Source organism: Rattus rattus, chromosome 13 (genome assembly GCF_011064425.1).
Source record: "Rattus rattus isolate New Zealand chromosome 13, Rrattus_CSIRO_v1, whole genome shotgun sequence".
In the NCBI taxonomy this organism is placed as follows: domain Eukaryota; kingdom Metazoa; phylum Chordata; class Mammalia; order Rodentia; family Muridae; genus Rattus; species Rattus rattus.
This window is the reverse complement of record NC_046166.1, coordinates 2,285,919-2,305,263: the sequence shown is the minus strand read 5'-3', so window position 1 is coordinate 2,305,263 and position 19,345 is coordinate 2,285,919. Positions and strand designations below refer to the sequence as shown.

At 40.6% G+C, this 19,345-nt stretch overlaps 1 protein-coding gene and 1 non-coding gene across 26 annotated transcripts in view; one reads left to right on the top strand and one right to left on the bottom strand.

The window, feature by feature from the left end:
• Window positions 1–19,345, top strand: part of Slmap (sarcolemma associated protein) — a 114,686-nt gene that overhangs the window by 28,032 nt on the left and 67,309 nt on the right. For all 25 annotated transcript variants that reach the window (XM_032919013.1, XM_032918989.1, XM_032919005.1 and 22 more), the window contains one exon: window positions 18,528–18,675. In XM_032919013.1, coding sequence (XP_032774904.1) covers window positions 18,528–18,675 — 148 coding nt within the window. The remainder of the gene's footprint in view (window positions 1–18,527; window positions 18,676–19,345) is intronic.
• On the bottom strand, window positions 4,824–4,954 carry LOC116915180. Its single transcript, XR_004389839.1, has one exon. It is a non-coding gene; the product is annotated as a small nucleolar RNA SNORA71 (small nucleolar RNA).

Below are 19,345 nucleotides of genomic sequence, written 5' to 3'. Positions count from 1 at the left end.
TCCTGACATACATACATCCATTCGTCCCTTAGACTAAATATGGCATGACTTTATTTATTAAGGAGACCTGTCTTCCTTGAGAACATGGCAGATGCCTCTGCTCTGTGTGGGTCTCTCTGTCTCTCTTAAATATCTGAAGCACTGAGTGTGCTTTCTCTTGTTAAATAACCACTTCACAGTTGTGCATAGCAGTGCATGCCTGTAGTTCTAGCTGCTTGAGGCTCTTAGGTGAGAGGACTGCTAGAGCCTAGAAATTTGAGGCTACTCTGGGCAGTAGGACAGGGTTGTCACCTCTAAAAAAGGCTCTTGATGTCACTGTTCCTTCTATGTTGTTTTTTTTTTTTTTCTTTGCTTCCCTGTAAGACAAAGCCTGTTTTGTCTGCTTATGTGGGCTCTCATGCTTGTCTATTTTCTCTTGAATTATTTTCTTGAATCATTTTGGCTTTTGTTCTCTAATACTGTACTTTTAATTTCATTTTGTCCCTTTCAGTTGTTCTGACTGAGACCATTAATGGTGTCTAGAGTAGTCCAGGTTGACCTGGAACTCACAGAGATCCTCAGCCTCCTGAGTGCTGAGATTAAAGATGTGTGCTACCTTGCCCATTTCCAGTTTGAAAAAAATTAATTAAAAAATTTGATATCATACTTTTATACAGTGAACTGTGATTACACTCAACTTGTACTACTTTCTCATCCCCTCCCACTTCTCCAGGCTTCTTTCTAGTCAGTCTTCCCATAATATCTATTCTTCATTCTTCCTCCCTTGGTATCTGTCCCTCTCTCATTTTCTTCCTTGCTTCCTTTTTGTTCAGGTCCTCCCAGGACTGAGTGTTGATTGGAGGCCACCTTGTGTTCAGAAGACAGCATCCACCACATTGTTCCTCATCCTTTACTTGCCATAGCCTTTCCACTCTCGCCTCTGTGATTGCCCTGGGTCTTGGATAGAGTGACATAGTCCATTTGGGGATAAGCACTCAGCTGTCATGTTCTCTGCTTTAACTATTGCCCACTTTCTGTGACCAAGCCTGAGAGCTGCGGTGGTCTACAGGGATAAACATTCATATTTAGACAGCAGCTTAGAGAGGAGTCTGTTTGGCAGAACATCAGCATTAGATTCCCCAGTAGAGCACATGACCTCCCCATAGGCTTTTGACCAGTTCTATGGTGTCAGACATGCATTCTGTTCTGTAGAATTGCTTCAAATCTAATCAGAAAGCAGCTGGTCACCCTCAGAGCTTATCTTGCAGGCAGCTCAGTATGGAAGCAGGAAAATCTACAGGTGTATATGATTGTTCTAGCCACATGGTGGTAGGCATCCAAGAGTTAAACACAGTAGTCAGTAGTGTTTTGGGAGCCTGAGAGATGACCTGGCCAATCAGTCACAGGGGAGTATCCCACATCTGGCATTGGAATTTTGGTGGCTTACCCACCACTCAGAGTACTTCTGTTCCTTTTTCCTTCTTTAAGTCTATGAACTAGTAGGTTCCTATGAGAGTTTTTTATGCATTCTTAGTTTTGATTGACACTCTTCCCCAACCCCACATTTCTTCTAATTCTCCATTCCCCTTTCCCTCTTTAAACCTTTGTCTTCTCTGGTGTTCTCTATCTTTATTTTACTCTTCCTCCTCCCTTCAGCTCTTCCTGCTCCATGTCTGCGTTCTTCCTACCTGGCCTCTACTGACACTCACTGCAACTTAAACACAGCTATCTAAGAATTTGAGTACAAGGTTCAGGTGTGAGAGAGAACACCCAGTGTTTGTCCTTCTGGGCATGGCTTTCCTTACTCAGTGTAATAGTTTCCAGTTCTCTTAGCTTTCCTGCAAGCTTCATTTTTTTTAATGCTGTGTACAATTCCATTGTGTGAGTGGTTTATGATAGTCATGTATTAACTCTATAATTAGTGGTTGCCAGCTGAATTCATGACCAGAAATGCTCAGGAAGTGGCAGGTAACCTGTTAATAGGAGAAGTCTAGGCTCTAAGAATTGCATTACCATATGAATCAGTTAAATATTTAAAGTATTTATTTAATGCTTATTCAGTATTTATTTATTTAAAGTTTCTCTGTGTAGCTCTGGCTGTCCTGGAACTCAAGAGATCCACATGCCTCTGCCTCCTAAGTGCTGGGTTAAAGTTATGTGCTACCACTGCCTGGCAAGGGACTGGTGCATGGGCTGGGAAACAACCTCAGTGTGCATCTTATTAAGGTTCAGGACAACCGATTCTACTCTTTAAGGAATTTTTAGTAGTTGTGAAGAGGTTTTGTTTGATGTTCTTACTTTTTGTATGATCTTTGTGCATACCATTTAACTATTATCTTTGCTCAAATAAAATACTGCTTAATCATTCTATGCATGAATTTAGATGAGATAATGTATATAAAGGAGCTAACATAGGATATGGTATAAGCAGACACTATGCTTGTGAACATAGAAACTGAAAAACCTAAATTATTGATGCCTGTGTGTCAGGTAGCAGTGGGTAGGAGTGAATATGTGGTTGTTTTTTTTTTGTTGTTGTTGTTTTGTTTTTTGTTTTTTGTTTTTTTTTAACTGTGTCTTTTTGAAAGCCATCGTAAAGCCTGCTGTTTCAGATGGTGCTGCAGCAGAACATCTGATGGCTTTATTTTCATCATTGTTACTGTAGCTCTGTCACCTGTCCAGACGTATGATCATCTCTTCATCACGCATGATACAACATCATTCCTATTTCATGGAGGCTTGAGAGACACAGAAGAAGCAGTAAAATTTCCAGACAAACAGTGACAATAGAGCACAACGTTGAAATTAAAACAGTTTAAAATTTCACACTTGTAATCCCATCCCTTGGGAGCAGAAGGCAGGAAAATCAGGCTTTAAAGGCTACTCTTGCCTTCATAAAAGTTCAAGGCAAGCCTGGGTGAAGTCTACATGTCCTGCATGTGTAAGATTTTGTTTCAAAAACAAACAATAAAACACAATGTTTAAAATGCACCTTTCTCCCCATGGCTAGTTTGGGAAAACTTTTAGCAAGTTACTTAATCTGTTTTAATCCTCAATTATTTGTTTGTACTGTGAAGATAATGTAACAAGTGCCTTACGTGAGAAAAATGCATGCAAAATAGCTCATCCAAGCACATAGTAAACACAACAGAGATTGTGATGATTGTGAATTATTTTGTATTTGGTGAGTAATGAATTCCTTGTTTGGCTTTGCTCTCTGTGTATAAAACTCGTAATAGATGAATTCTGGAGATAAATGGTATCACTTCTCATAGAAGTGGAAGAAATCAGTGTGTTCTTAAGTTTGTGTGTGTGTGTGTGTGTGTGTGTGTGTGTGTGTGTGTGTGTGCGTGCGCGCGCATGCGCGATAGCGCATGGGTGTATATGTGTGTGTGCACATTCGCTTGCCATGGCTCATATATGAGGCTTTTTTTCTACTGTGTGTGTTCCTTGGGTCAAACTCGGGTTTTAGGCTGGATGGCAAGCACCTCTAACATGCCGATCCAGCCCAGCGGACCAGAAACCAGTCCTTTTCAAAGAAAACATTTCATGCATACTTTTTATTCAAACACTCAGGAGACAGAAGCAGCTCGATCTCTGTGAGTTTGAGGCCAACCATGGGTTCTGCATTGAGACCTCTCCAAACAAATAAGTGAAATTAGTTAAAAGAAAAGCACACAACTTCTCCAACTTGGGTCTCAGAATTTTCCTAGGGGAAGTGTTTAAGATGTGTGCCTAGGCCATTAAGTGCAGGTAGAAACTGAACATGATACTGTTACTGAATTTCAGTTAAAAATGCAAAACAATTAGTGATTCCTGAATGGAGTATTACCTTTTCTGAGAAGTGAGTGTCATGAGGATGCTGGAAGTGGTCTTTATCTGAGTGCCCAAGTCATGTGGTAGCAGAAAGCCAGGTGCCCTTAAATCTTGTAAGGAGTTATTTTCTTTAGCCCAAATAGTCATTTGCCCAGAAAAAACAGCCATCTCTTAGATTAAAAAAAAATCATTTTTTTCATGAATTGTATCATTGTTTTTATTTCCATTTATTCACCTACAGTTAGTAAGTTTACTTTTTCTTTCAAAGAAAAAAGTGTTCTCAAAGCTTTGACCATTTATAAATTGACAGAGGAACTCTTTAAAGATTTCAATTTACTTGGAAAAAGAAATGTATATAAACTCTAAGTGTGTGTTTTCTAAGAAAGGACTAAATTATTGGTGTCCAGAATGATGATGATCTCCCCATTTCTGGTGACTGACTGCTGCTGTATCATCCAAGATGTTAGAATAATTTTCTTAAACCATTTTTTAAAAAAATCTGTAAGGTTGTTGGGAAAGTAACAAAAAAAGTTAACAACAAATACAAATAGACAATCCTTGTCACTGTCATCATTCCGGGCAGCAGGTTGATCCAGGGACAGGACATAGCCCCCTCTGCTATTGGTGTCTAGACTTTGTATGCTGGAGTCTCCCAGGCCTGAGCCAGTTAGAGGCCAAGTAAAAGCTGTTCCTGATGTTGAGTGGGCAGTGTCTGCACTCACTTCATGTAGTGGTTTTGCTGTCCGTTCTCTGGCCATCTGGTGTCTCAAAGCATCTGGAGGGCAAGGAGGAGGGGTCAGACAGCCTTCTACCAGATAGGCTTCCGGAGCAGCCACAGAAGGCCGTTCCACAGGAGGATGTGACTGGGACTCACAGGATACTTGCAAAACTAGGCCAGAATAAAAGCCCTGGAAGGTGGAGTCTGCTTCTCCTTCTCCTCCTCTGAGGACACTGCCCAGCTCTGGCAGAGGACGCTCAGCGAGCCTGGTTTCAGCAGCCAGTAGAGCAGGAGGCTGTGAGGAGGAAGATGTGTTCCAGCGCCAGGCTTTGACAAGGACGGGAGCAGACTTTCCAAACACCAGAACGGCTTTCAGTGTCCTCTCCCTACAGAATAAATGACCAGGACACAGGCAGCCCACAGTCACTTTCCAAAACAGGGTCCTAAACCAATATTTTAATCAAATCTTTTATTTGTGCCTTCTGTCATAAGAAATTCAACTTTCTTGTCTAATGCCAAGGTCCCCCTTTGCATTCTGTCTTGGATTTCTGCCCTGTTCCTTCTAGTTTTTGTTATTCTTTAGGGCTGGATTGTAACTATATATACATGTACCTGTTCCTCCTCTTCTTCCTCCTCCTCCTCCTCCTCCTCCTCAGTTCAGTCACCACCCTTATACATAAATGTGACGTAGAAACAATTACGCCAACCTGCATTTCACATCAGTCTTGTAGAACTTAGCTTTTTGATTCATACCCTCTTGATTGATATATTTATAGTGTTCCTAAATATGCGATTTTTCTGTATAGTTGGGTGCTTAGTTTAAAGTATTGTAGTCTAAAATGATTTGACCTAACAGTGAATTTGTGTTTGAAATAATTGAATTTCTAACTTGCTTCAAGAAAATTTAATAATTTTATGAGAAGCCTTGAATTAAATATCAGAGAATGATTAGTTTAAGAAGGAAGGCAGGCAAGTATTGTGTTTTTGTTTTGGAATTGTAGTCTCAAGTCAGCAATAATTATGAGAGTGTTATAATCTGTTTAATATGCCTGAGTTCTAATCTATAAAATAGAGATGTTAATATCTTCTTGATAGTCTTATTATGAGGGTTGGAAGTGATGCACGTCAGATACCTGCACATCACAGGGGTCTGTAGGTGGTAGCTATTACTGTTTTAATCTTTTAATGATATTGCATAGTCCTTAATATACAAGTCTTTTCCCTTCTTGGCAAAATTTATTCATAGGTATCTTATTCTTCTATAGTCTTTTAAATGGAAGTGCTCTCTTAATTTCTATTTTGGGGTGCCCATTGCTAGCATTTAGAAACATAGCTGCTGGGCTAAGGGTGCAGCTGAATGGTAGAACAAGGGTCTAGGTTCCATCTCCAAACCTACAAAAGGGGGGTGGAAAGGGCTGTAATTGAGAAATACAATATCTCTTTCTGTGCCAACTTTACATGCTGATATTTTGTTGAGTTTATTAGCTTGAATGGTTTTTGATATATTCTTTGGGGTTTCTAGATAGAAGATTATGTCATCTTTGACTGGATGCATTTTATCTTTCCCTTTTCAGTTTTGTTGTCTTTTTTGTCAATGGCTAAAAATATAATGTTGAGTAATAAAACAATGGTAGAACTAGGTGTCCTTATATTGTACCTGATCTAACAGGGGAAGCTGCTATTCTGTAAAAAATTTTTTAATGTGGCACTGTGTATGTAATGTACACACACACACACACACACACACACACACACACACACACATCATTTCCTTTGCCCATATTCATCCCTTCCCTACCATGGGTACTTTTCTTCTCTGCTTTACACATGCATTACACATGCATTACGCATGCATTACGCATGCATTACACACATATTACACATGCATTACACACACATTACGCACGCATTACAAGTAAGAAGGAGAAATCATGTTGTATTTTGTCCTCTTGTTCACTCTGCCTTTTTAGTGTAATTACTTACTTTTCTTGATGCTGTAATGACGTACCCGACAAAGAGACTTAAGAAAGGAAGGGCTTATTTCTTCTACTCAATATAAAAGTATTGAGAGCATAGTATATGGTTGAGGAGTGAGCAAGGTGGGGACATGAAGTAGTTATTCACAATGTATCCATACCCAGCAAGCAAAGAGAAATGAACTCTGGTGTTCATCTTGTTTGTTCCTTGTCTGATCTGAGCCCCCAGCCATGGATCAGTGTGTCCACACTTAGGGTCAGTCTTTCTTCTACACAATATAAAACTCCCTCTTAGGCATCCCCAGAAGTTTGTTTCCAGGGCGATGCTTCCAAGTTGATAATGAAGAAACACCTTTACAGGTGTCTTTCTCCCTGGAGAGCCTCCCTTTCCCACACACATTACCACACAGCAGGAGGCAAAGGGACCAACCCTGGTGTTCATTTTATTTCCGTTTCTTTCTTTCTTTTCAGCCAACTAACCCATGGGACAATTTGCTCACTTTCAGAGTGAGTCTTCTTTCATTTAAGCCTCCCTGGAAACACCTTCCCAGACACACCTGGAGAGAGATGTCTCATAGATGATTCTAAATCTAGTCAAGGTGACGGTGAATTAACGAGCACAGTGTGTGTGTGTTCTCTGTATGTGAAAGAAAACATGTGATGTTTATCTTTCTGATGCAGCTTACTTTGTTTACGATGATGATCTCCCAGTTCTGTTTTTTAAATTACATATGTCAGAGTTTATTCCTTTTTATGGTTTTTATGCCACTGCACGCATATATATATAGAGGAGGGCATTAATTCGTTCCCTAAGAACTGAAGTCACAGACAGTTGTGAGATGCTGTGTGGGTGCTGAGAACAGAGCTGGAGTCTTCTGTAAGCAGCCAGTGCTCTTGACTGCTGAACAACCGTCTCTAGCTGCCTTTCTTTCTTGATTGGCACTTTGGCTGGTTGGATATCTATCTTAAAATGAACAGTGAAATAAGGGCATCCACTCTCTCTATACTTGTTAAAACAGTTCTTAAAGTCTTCAACAGAGATAAGAAGGCAAACTATCCCTTTTGCAGATAGCATGATCCTAGACTTAAAAGTCTCTCGACTCCATCAGAAAACTCTTAGATCTCAAACAATTTCAGCAAAGTAACATGATACAAAATTAGCACAAAAGCCAGCCACTTTTCTATGTACCCATAACAAACGTGCTGAGAAATAAATAAGCCCACAACATCTCACTGAGTAAAGTATCTAAGGATGAGCCTCGCCACGGAAGTAAAAGAGGGGCTGGCCAGAGAGACCCCTCCGTGGTCAAGAATGCAAACCACTCTTGCAGAGGACCCAGTTAGGGTCCCAGAACTAAAAGTCAGTCAGAGCCTCCTGTGACTCCAGCAGCTTCAGTAGGCACTGTGCACACAAGGTGCACTTACATACGTGCAGTTTCCCCCGCTGAGCCGTCCCTTATGGCTGAGCCACCCCTTATGGCTGAGCCGTCCCTCATGGCTGAGCCGTCCCTCATGGCTGAGCCGTCCCTTATGGCTGAGCCATGTCACTGGCTCTTCATTGAGAATTGCTGCATCTGTGTTTCTGGGAGTTTGGTCTGTGGTTTTGTTTTCTTTTCTTTTCTTTTCTCCCCCCCCTCTCTCCCCCTACCCCTCTTCTGTGCGTCTTTGTCTGGTTTTTGGTATTGAGGTACTAATAGCTTTACAGATTGAGTTTGTAGTGCCCCTTCCTTCCATTGTATTTTACGGAATAGGATAAGGAACATTGGTGTCAGGTCTTCTTTAATGGTCCAGCAGGATCCAGCAGTGAACTGTACCATCCTAGACTTTTGTTGTTGTTGAGAGACTATTTCTTCATTCAGTCTGTTAATTTGTTATAGATATATTTAGGCTATTTATTTCTTCTCGATTTAAGTTTTTGGTAGGTCTTGTTTATAGAAATTTTCTCAAGTCTAGATTTTTTTATCTGTTTAGGACATGTTTCTAATTTGATTCTGTGTATTATTTGTGTATCTGCATGGCATCTCTGTGCACATGTCTCTGTGTATACATGTGTGTGAGCAAGAACAAGTGCATGGATGTGGATGTGCATGTTAGAGGTTGATATTGGCGTCTTCCTCACTCACTCTCCACCTTATTTATTTTTAAAATATTTAAAAGCGTTTTGCGCCCCCCCCCACCCCCATATGTGCACCATGTGTGTACCCGGTGGCATTGGAGGCTAGAAAAGGACACAAGAATTCCTTGGAACTGGAGTTACAGGTAGTTGTGAGTTACTATGAGTGCCCCAACCCTTTGCCTTGTTTGTCCAGACAGGATTTCCCCAAGTGATCTTGGCTGACCTGGAATTCTGTAGAGACCAGGCTGGCCTTGAACTGACAGACTGTCTGCTTCTGCCTGAGTGCTGGGATTAAAAGCATGAGCCACCATGTCCAACATTATTTTTTGAGATGTATCTTTCACTAAGTCTAAGCAAATCCCAGGAATTCTGTCTCTGTCTTCCCATCGCTGGGATCACAGGGTGTGTGCGCGCGTGTGTTGGTTTCCATGCTTTCCCCCACACTGATACACTTTGTGCGTGAGTGAGTGTGCATGTGCATGTGACGGGGTGGTGGTATATTCACACTTGTAATGCTCCTATGTACTTGGAAGTCAGAGTAGGATGCTGGTGTTTTCTCTCACTCTACCTTATTCATTTGAAATAGGCCTCTCCTTGAGCAAAGAGCTCACTATTTACTTACTTACTTACTTATTTGAATAGACTGATGGTCAGCAAGTCCCAGTGACCCTTTGTCCTTTTCCTCCAGCACTGAGGTTTTTGGTATGCATGGCTACAACAATGTAGTCATCATGTTGGAGATCCAAAGTCAGGACCTCATGTTTGCTACATGGCAGGCATGTTAGTGATTGAAACATCTCCCTAGCTTTGGTCCTGTAGATTTCATAGGTATTTATCTTAAGGTTCTTCTTGTCATCTTTAATTTTATTAATTTTCTCTTTATCAGTTTGGTTAGGGGGGTTGTTAGTCTTATGTAAGTAAGTAAATGTGTGTGTGTGAGTGTGTGAGATGAGTGTATGTGTGTGTGAGATGCATGTGTGAGTGTGAGATACATGTGTGTATATGAGATATGTGTGAGAGAGAGAGAGACAGGTGAATGTGTGTATGAGAGAGATGCATGTGTGTATGTGTGTGTGAGATGCATGTGTGTGTGAGATGCCCGTGTGTGTGTGTGTGTGTGTGTGTGTGTGTGAGAGAGAGAGAGAGAGAGACAGAGATATGCATGTGTGTGTGAGATGCATGTGTGTGTGCATTGCCTTCCATTATTACCCATCCCATTTATTTATTTGTTATTGTATGGCATATTGATGTGGAATGTTTGGCTATGCCACAGCACATGTCCAGAAGTCAATGTTGGCTCTCTTCCTATATCTTTCTACTTTTATTTAGTTTTATTTCTTTAATATTTTTTAACTTGGGGATTGGAGAGGTAGCTATCAATTAAGAGCACTTGCTGCTTTTTCAGAGGACCAGGTTCACAACTATCATAACTCCAATTTCAGGGGTCTGATTCCCTCTTCTCACTTCTCACATGGGACTAAATACCCATGTGATGTACACATAGAAATCTAACAATGGGGTTGGGGATTTAGCTCAGTGGTAGAGCGCTTGCCTAGCAAACGCAAGGCCCTGGGTCCGAAAAAAAAAAAAAAAAAAAGAAATCTAACAATGATTTTTAAATTGCAGTTCGTGTGCGTGCGTGTGGGTGTAAGACAGAAGCTGTGAGACACATATGGAGATCAGAGGACAGTTTATTGGCGCTGGTTCTCTCCTACCATGTGGGCCTGCTGGGAACAGACCTTCAGGATTGGTGGCAAGCACCTTTATTCCCTGAGTTATTCTACCAGCCCACTCAAACTTTGCTCTGTGAGATGGGGTCTTTGATTGAACCAGGAGCTCACTGGTTGAACTAGACTGCCTGGCTGGTGCCTTCAGGATCTTTCTGTCGTTTCCCTGCTGGCTCTGTGTGGTTGTTCAGGCTCCAAACTCTTGTCTGCCCATGCTGGCTTCACCATTTTACCTATGGTTCTTTGTACACCAGTGGCCTCTGCTGGCTACAGTTAGCATTGCAGTCTGTGGGCTGTCAATCAAGAGTCTTGGTTTATATTCCCCAAGTTAGTTTATGCTTCAGGAAGGGGTGTGTCCCAAGTGCCTTGGAAGTTTGGGGAACAAGTGCAGCACTAAGATCTTTGAGACAGCTTGTCACTGTGCTTTGACAATCTGTTAAGTTGCTTAGTGGGTATAGCTGCTCTGACATTTCTAGAAGATACAGTCTCACAGTAAACTTAAGGTTCTCCTGGTTTTTATAGTCTTTACACCCTCTCTTCTACCATGATCCCGGAGCCTTCGGTGGAAGCATTGTATTGTAGGTGTATCAGTTGGAACCACATGGCACCACATGATCTCTTGCTGTCTGGAACGGTTTTCATCTGCTACAAAGAGATTTTTTTTTTAATGTGTGTGTGTGTGTGTGAGATGTGGTTTGTAAACTACACTTATGGGTATAAGGATAAATATTTAGAGTTTTATTTGGGGTTAGGCTGGTTTAGTGAAGTGGCAATTGTAGGTTCTCTTCCAAGATCCACTTCACTATCACTGCCTGGGTAGTTGGCTCCGTTTCCAGTATCTGACGTGGTTTCCCTCCTGTTGAGCAGTTCTTGAGTGTGTTTAGAGAGCTTTTGGTTTCCACCAAGCTGGCATACTACTCTGACAGCAACCCTTAGGGTTATCATGCCATGTTGATCACTGTTGTGGTTCATTGGTGTCTTAGTGGCTGCCCTAACAAGACCCGAACAACAGTGATACCACTAGACGTGCTAACATGGAAGGGGGGCAGTTCAGGGGCCTCAACTATAGACAAGAAACCATAGGCAACCAAGTAGTACTGAGAGCAGAAATAATCTTCCCTAGAGAAGAGATCCAGTTTGGTGGTTCCGTACCCAAGTGGTCAGCTCTGAAATCATATACATATAAGTAACATTATACAGATGGAACATGTGTTTATACACTAATGAATACACACACACCACCATGACCAATTAAAGAAAAAGGCCATAAATTAGAGAGCTATGGATGGGGTTGCAGGGAGGAAGGGGAAGGGTGAAATAATGTAAATATATTATAAATTAAAACATAAAAAGTTATTATGAAAAATAAAGACAAATCTTAACCCATCTGTTAAATCATGTTGGATGTGGTGGCTCATGCTTTTAATTCCAGCACTTGGGAGGCAGAGGCAGAGAGGCAGAGGCAGAGAGGCAGAGAGGCAGAGGCAGAGGCAGAAAGGCAGAAACAGAGGCAGAGGCAGAGAGGCAGAGAGGTAGAGGCAGAGGTGGAGGGGTAGGGGCAGAGAGGCAGAGGCAGAGGCAGAGAGGCAGAGGCAGAGAGTCAGAGAGGCGGAGAGGCAGAGGAGGCAGAGGCAGGGGCAGAGAGGCAGAGAGGCAGAGAGGCAGAGGCCTCAGTGACCTTGAGGCCAGCTGGAGCTATGTGGTGAGGTCATCTCAACAACACAACAATTAAATCTGCTAAGCCTAAGTTCTTTTGACAGATGAACCTGTGGATAGACAGTAGTCCACTCGAGTTTTAGAGTGTTTAGTGTCTGCTTCCTACAGTTTTTCCACACCTGATTCTTTGTTACTTGAGAAATTTGTATGTGAGCATGGGTATGTAAACATCTAAAATCAATATGTAAATCAAATATTTACTTAAAATAAATAATAAGATTAACTTAAAATAAGTGTGATTTATATATATATATATAATTTTGATATTTACTGGATGAAAGCAGAATTGCATAACAGCATGGCTATGGTTTATTTTTATATATTATGTTTGAATATTTGATAATGTAAGACTTAAAGAATCTTCAAGGTTTTACCGAATGGGTCAATATTTTGATTTTATAATCATCAATAGAATACCACTTATATAAATATATAGGAAAAATGGCAGAAATATGTTTAAGCTTATTTCAGAAATCATCAAGAAAGTTTTGTCCTAATCCGAAGTCAAAATAACATTTTTGTGAAGTTGAAATCAGCAATACAAGCAAAAGTTTTTAAAATTAAACTTTCTAACCTAATATAATCCAGAGATATACAAATTTGATGCATCCATGTTACGAAATGGCAGTAATAAAATACTTAAAAGTCTCTGTTTTCCGTAATTAAACGCTGTGTTTCCCTGAGAGAGCTATTTGTATGTGCAGCTCCCACGTGGGGCTTGGATGCAAGCCGAGGGTCTCTGGCAGTGCAATAGCTTTGCATGGTGTGCTGGCGTGTCAGTGCAGAGATCCAAGGCAGCCGTGAAGTCATGTGCTGTGGGAGCAAGTGCTGCCAGAAACACTCCATATTCATAGTTTGGTTGTTGCATTTTCAGAAAGCCTTTACTGTTGCCATGGGGATCACAACTCACAGTTTAAGAAGGTATGCTCTACATGTCAAATACAGAGGCGAACGCTAGCAGCAAACCACTGAACTGAGAACGGGGTCCCTGTTGGAGGAATTAAGCGAAAAGATTGAAGGAGCTGAAGTGGTTTGCAACCCCATAAGAACAACAATGCCAACCAACCAGATCTCCCAGGGACTAAACCACTACCCAAAGAGTACACATGAACAGACCCATGGCTCCAGCTGCATATGTAGCAGAGGATGGCCTTGTTGGGCACCAATGGGAGGGGAAGCCCTTGGTCCTGCCAAGGCTGGACCCCCGCCAGTGTAGGGGAATGCCAAGGGGGAAGTGGGAAGGGGGGATGGTTGGGGAGGGGGAACACTTTCATAGAAGAAGGGGAGAGGTATAGGATAGGGGGCTTATGGCCTAGAAACTGGGAAAGGGAATAGCATTTGAAATATAAATAATAAATATCCAATTAAAAAGAAAAAGGTGTGCTCTATAGCAGTGAGCCTCCTGGCAGATGGATGGCACCAGAGGTTTGGGTCCCCTGGCTCCAGGCAGAGATTGGAGGCATTAGAGATGATTCAGGCCAGTCTCTAGGCATCTGACAGATCACTTCACCCAGTATGGTCACTGCCTGAGTGGAGCCTCCTGTTGCCTGAACTTTGTGTGTGTGCAGGCCCAGCCTCCATGACTGCCACTGCTGTTTGTCTTACCCTGGGCTCTGAGGCTGACTTCAGCCTTGCTCTGTGTGTTTGTTCTCAGGCCGTCCAGGGTAACTCAGCTGTAGATCATGGGTTCTTTCAAGGTGACACAGGCCAAACAGCCCTGGAGACAGCCAGGATACAATTGGGCAACCCTGTAGTGATCCAAACCCTGTGAATGGGGTTTGTGAGAGCTGTAGGTCTGTTCTTTAGGGAGGATTATCAGTCCCTCCCCCCACACCACCCCTTGTTTTTTGTGTTATTTCTGTTTCTCTGCTCCTCTCAGTTGTCTCTCCCTCTTTATGATCTCCAGTGCCTTCTTCTCTTCTCCACTGTGGTAGTGTTTGTTTTTATTTTCCTGGCTCTCTTCATTCACCATGTCACACACAAATGCCTTGTAATCTGCTGTTTGACTCTGAAGTTAGGCTGCTACTCTTCTGCGTATGAAAGTTTGGCGCTGAGCTTTCATGTTAGGAAGCTGCCTGCTAACTCCACCCTCCTGAGTGCATACAAGAGGGGAATGCTGTGCTCTGTCAAATGCCTTTTCTGCATAAACTGAGACGACTGCGAGGTGCTCCATTCTACTAATGCATGATACTGGTTGACTCATGTGTGCTAAGGTGGCATGTAACATTGATTAATTTTCTTATGTGGCACTGCTTATGATAGGTAAATTATACTTTTAAAGCAGTATCAGTTACTCTTGGGTGAGTTCTGCATTTGTCCTTCATGTCACTTTTGGAGAGGTTAAAATACACAGTAATCTGTGATTACGGCCTGGTCTGCTCCCTCTGGAGCCAGGTACCAAGCAAGGTTCCATTGTGGGGATGCATTTTAGTACTGTCCAGATTTCTACTGTTCTGGAGGGTAGGCAGGCCAAGGGTGAGTGATACCACAATTTTTCTTACTGTTTTTATTTATTTATCTATCCCTCCTTCCTCTCTCTGTATAATAAAATCTAGGTTCTGCATGAAAGGGAACATAGAGTATTTTTCTTTCTATTATTTCTTCTTGTTCTCTGTTTAGACCTCTTTCTTACCCTCTAGTTACCTCCCCTACTTTCACTCCCCGCCCAGATATACATGTGCACACACCCACGAATGCATGCATGCATGCATGCATGCATACACACACACACACACACACACACACACACACACACACACACACATAAAGGCCTGAGACTTTGCTGTTTTAACCTTGTCCTTGGATCTGTGTTTATGCACTGCTCTAAGTGTCTGCATATTTCCTTGAGTTCTAGCAGGGTTGATTCTAGCGGTGTTCTGATTTCTTTCCTTTTAAAGTGTGTCTGTGTGGGTGGACGCTGGGAGCCACTACCCTGGTGGTCTGCTGCTGGTCTTTGTTCATTTCTCTGCAGTTTTATAAACATTGCTTCTCGTTTCTCCTTAGGCACAGTTTATTGTACTTAATGACACCAACATTCCTTGTAGAACCTTTCCTATTTATTTTTTGCCTCTTCCTAACTTTTCTGGAGGTCTCTCCATCCCGGCCCTATCTTGTGTCTTCAATAATTACTAAATAGTTACTTATAATAGTCTCTTAGTTTGTTTTCAAGTTCACAGAGCACCCTCTTGTGTTGTTTTTGTGAAATGGTCTAAAAATCCATAAGTTTATTTTTCCTCCTCTACTTGTTTAATGGGTCTTTTCTTTTGCCATACCTGTTGTCACTTCTGACTCCATAGCCAGCAGCTTTCTTTCCATTATGAGGAACCATGTTGTGGAAGGCAGCTTTGGTTGGCTGGTTTGTTTCAAGAATTTCCATAGGGGAGCTTGTTTACCTGAGGATAAGAGCCTAGTTTTTCACTGAGAAAGGCTCTGGGTTCAACTGGGAACCAAGCCTATGTGATTATCTGATTGAGTTAGCTAGGATTTTCAGCTTCTTTTGCTGTCCTCTGAGCTGTCCCCGAGTAGTTATTGTGTGATTCTCAGGTCTGGTCAAGCCCCCTGTATATTGTTGGGCAGCGGTTTCCTCTGTTTTTGTTTCGAGGTCCATGTGAGTATCTTGCTACCTACTTGTACTATAAATGCTGTCTGTAGGGTTTTGGATTTTGACTTTTTGTCTTAGTCATTCTGTTTGGTTTTGCTTGATGGTTGAGTAGATTTAAAATGTCTATACAGAATTCATTTTGTAATCACACTTAGAAAACTGCCCCCACATGGTGCCAGGTCTGTCGCTGTTTGTGAAGTGCTTGCCACACTCGATCCCAGCAATATTTATATAAGCACATGGGAGTGGTGGTACAGGTCAGAAGTTCAAACTCCTCACCCTTTGCTGGTAGCAAGTTTGAGGCCAACCTGGGGTATGTGAGACCTTGTGTTGTTCAATGTGGAGTTAGAATTTGTGGTTATCTGTTATATATGTGATCAATCTCTCTCTCTCTCTCTCTCTCTCTCTCTCTCTCTAACACACACACACACACACACACACACACACACACACACACACACACCCCATGCTTGTGTTTTGTTGGGAGCTTCAGATCTTTTTGGTATTTGGATAATTTTCAAAGTCTTTCAACATTGAAAAGTTTATAAAGAAGCAGTGTATTATTATAGATATTGCTTCTAGGAAATTCAGTCTGTGTACAAGTACAGATTAAGAGCTATGAGTGGACATTAATGTGCCATGGAAAGACGTGAGAGAGAAACAATATCACCCAGGACTGCCTCTCTAGGCTATAGTAGAAGGCACTTTATATTTTATTTTGGAAGCCATTAGATTAAAAACAAACAAAAAATGAGCAATTAATAAATAACATGTTCCAGCTAAGTGATAACATGGTCTGTTTTGAAAAGAACATGCATTAATACTGATTTACTATTTTTTAATTGAAAGGCTGTTATTTTTAATTATATGTAGAATCTACAAATAAGATATTGATCCATTATATATATGTGTGTATATATACACATATATATTTTTTTATTTGCTTTTCAACAAAACTTTAATAAATAGAACTGAACCTTGTTCCATGAACTTTTATTTTTTCTTTTACTTTTCACATTAAAACAACAATAGGGCTAGAGCAATGGTTCAGTGGTTCAGAGCACATGTTCCATTTGCAAAGGACTCAGACCTCATTCTCAGCATTCACATGGTAGTTTAAACAAGCATCCTTAGTTCCAGGGATTGAATAGCCTCTCCAACCTCTGTGGGCATCCTTACCTGGCGACAGGTCATTATTTGAAGTTTGAAGTGATTATAAATTTTGTATTAGCTTTGTATATCTTTTCTAGGCATAAATTTTAAAAAACTTAAACCAGAATCCATTTGTTGCCACATTTCCTAATGGTATATTAAAAGTATCCCCTCCATTTCTTTTTCTTTCTTTTCTTTTTTTTCTTTTTTTCAGAGCTGAGGACCCCCTCTATTTCTTTATACAGTAACTTTTAATGCTAAAAAAGGCTTTGAATAACTGTTATTTCCTGATAGTCGCCTGTTCTTGTCTTCCTGGTGTTAGGGATGTAAATTTCAGATAGATTTGTAAAATATCAACAGGATTTAATTAATGATCTGTAATTAAGCGTATGGATTGCTAGACAAAGTCAGCAGTTGTTTTGTGTTGAAATTTTAGACAGAATAAATCAATAATAGATACATAGTAGCCTTTAAACTGTTACCTGGGAGTAAAAGAAACGAAATTTCATTTTTCGCAAATTATTGATGTGATTAATTTTGGAAGAGTGCTTGAATGATGAATGAAGGATTATGAGACATGAAAGTTATATTCTGTTGATCATATCGAGCCCTTGTTTGTGAATATTATTACGTCTGTGATATTTGGAAAGATGACTTTTTTAACTATCACATTTCTTATTTATATATGAATCTTTTAGTATCTGTCTTGTAGACTTTTTCCTCTTACTCTTGTGGTTACGTTTCATTATTACTTAGGCTGGCATTGGGCTATCATGTCGTTCAGGCTGGTATCACATTTAGACTCCTGAGTGCTGGATTACAGATAATGGGCTACTATTTCAGAATTAAAATTTACTCAAGGTTAGCTTAGTAGCTTTTAGTGCATTCATGGTGTTGTACAACCATATTCTTTTTACTATTTCTAAAAGAAACTATCAATCAGTCACTCTGCTACATTAGTTCCTGTAATCATTTGTTTTTATGTGTTGTACTATATATGGTATGTTTCGGGTAAAGAATATGTGGTCTTTGGAGACTTGTGGTGATCTTTGTAGCTGGTTTTTCCTTGCAACCTCCTGTACTGTCCTGCTGGGCATTGAGTCCAGGACCTTGTGTATGTATAAGCACTCTGTCCCAAGTGCCACCAATCCTCATTGGTCTTTTTCCTTTTTTTCTGAGACAGGGTCTTTTTGTCCTTGATCTCATGATCCTCCTGCCTAAGCCCCCTGAGTGCTGGTTACAGTGTGTGCTATCACTGTCATTCCCAACTGTGTTCTTTGCATGATGCTCTGTAGGCTCATCCTATGAAGGCGGACATGTGTCAGTTCTTACTTCTTCTGTCTTGCCAAGTAGTAACCTGGTGTGATGTGCTGCATTTATGTAGCTGTTTTTTATTTTTTATGCTATTATGAATGTTTTATGAGGACTTATGTTTTCCATTATTCTGGGTAAATACCAAGGAATTTTGGAACTGTTGGGTTTTACTCCATGTTTAATACTTGAGGACATAACACAATCTGTTTTATGAGTTTTACCATATGTTCAGTTCTATTTTAAGCTACCCTGTTGTTTTTATTTTCACATATATTGAATATTAACTGAAATGAGTGGTTTCAGTTGATAAGGAGAAAGTCTACTTGAAGTAGTTTGCAAAGTGACGGACAGTACTTTTTTAAAAGTTTTGAAATTATTACTTCTAATCATTTTCTTTTCATTTTCTTTTCAGTTTTACCTCCAAGACACTAAAAGTAGTAATGGTACCTTTATAAATAGCCAGAGATTGAGTCGAGGCTCTGAAGAAAGTCCACCATGCGAAATTCTTTCTGGTGACATTATCCAGTTTGGGGTAGATGTGACAGAGAACACACGGAAAGGTATGCGTATGATCCTTCTTCCTGTCAGTCATCTGTATAAGCCCTAGCATTCTTTTAGTGTTATAAAACATTCTACTTTTGTAAAAGCTATTTAAGGACCTGGCAAGCAAAAAATTTTAAAGTTACCCACTTTTTGCTTTTTTTAATTTATAAATTATAAAATGTTATAAAATCATAGGGAGCTATTATGTCAGGAAGTGTTGGCTGCAGTGACATCACACCCAGCTAAGGTGAACTTACAGCATGGAATGGTGTTTATTGTCAATAGTAAGGCACACTGAGATTTAGTGAGCAGGCTGGACACAGTTTGGTTGACTTAATGGTATAATGGAATTCAGTTCTAAGAGCAGAAGGGAAATCAGCTAGAAGGCCATAGGGTGAGTAATGGGCAAATATGCTCTAAGTGAAGCAGTTGATATACTTGTGCTCTTACACATGTATAAAACAGACATAGTGAAACTTACTTTGTACCTAACTAAAAAGTTATAAAAAGAATGCAATGATTGTCAAATGTTTTATCCTAAAAATAAGTATTGTGGTTTAAGGTCCTTGCTGTCCTTTTTTTCCCCTATCTCTAACAAGCTGTTATAGTGTTAGCATACTCTGCTCACAGTCAGAGGGCGATGACTGTTACAGTGTTAGCATACTCTACTCAATACTCTGTTCACAG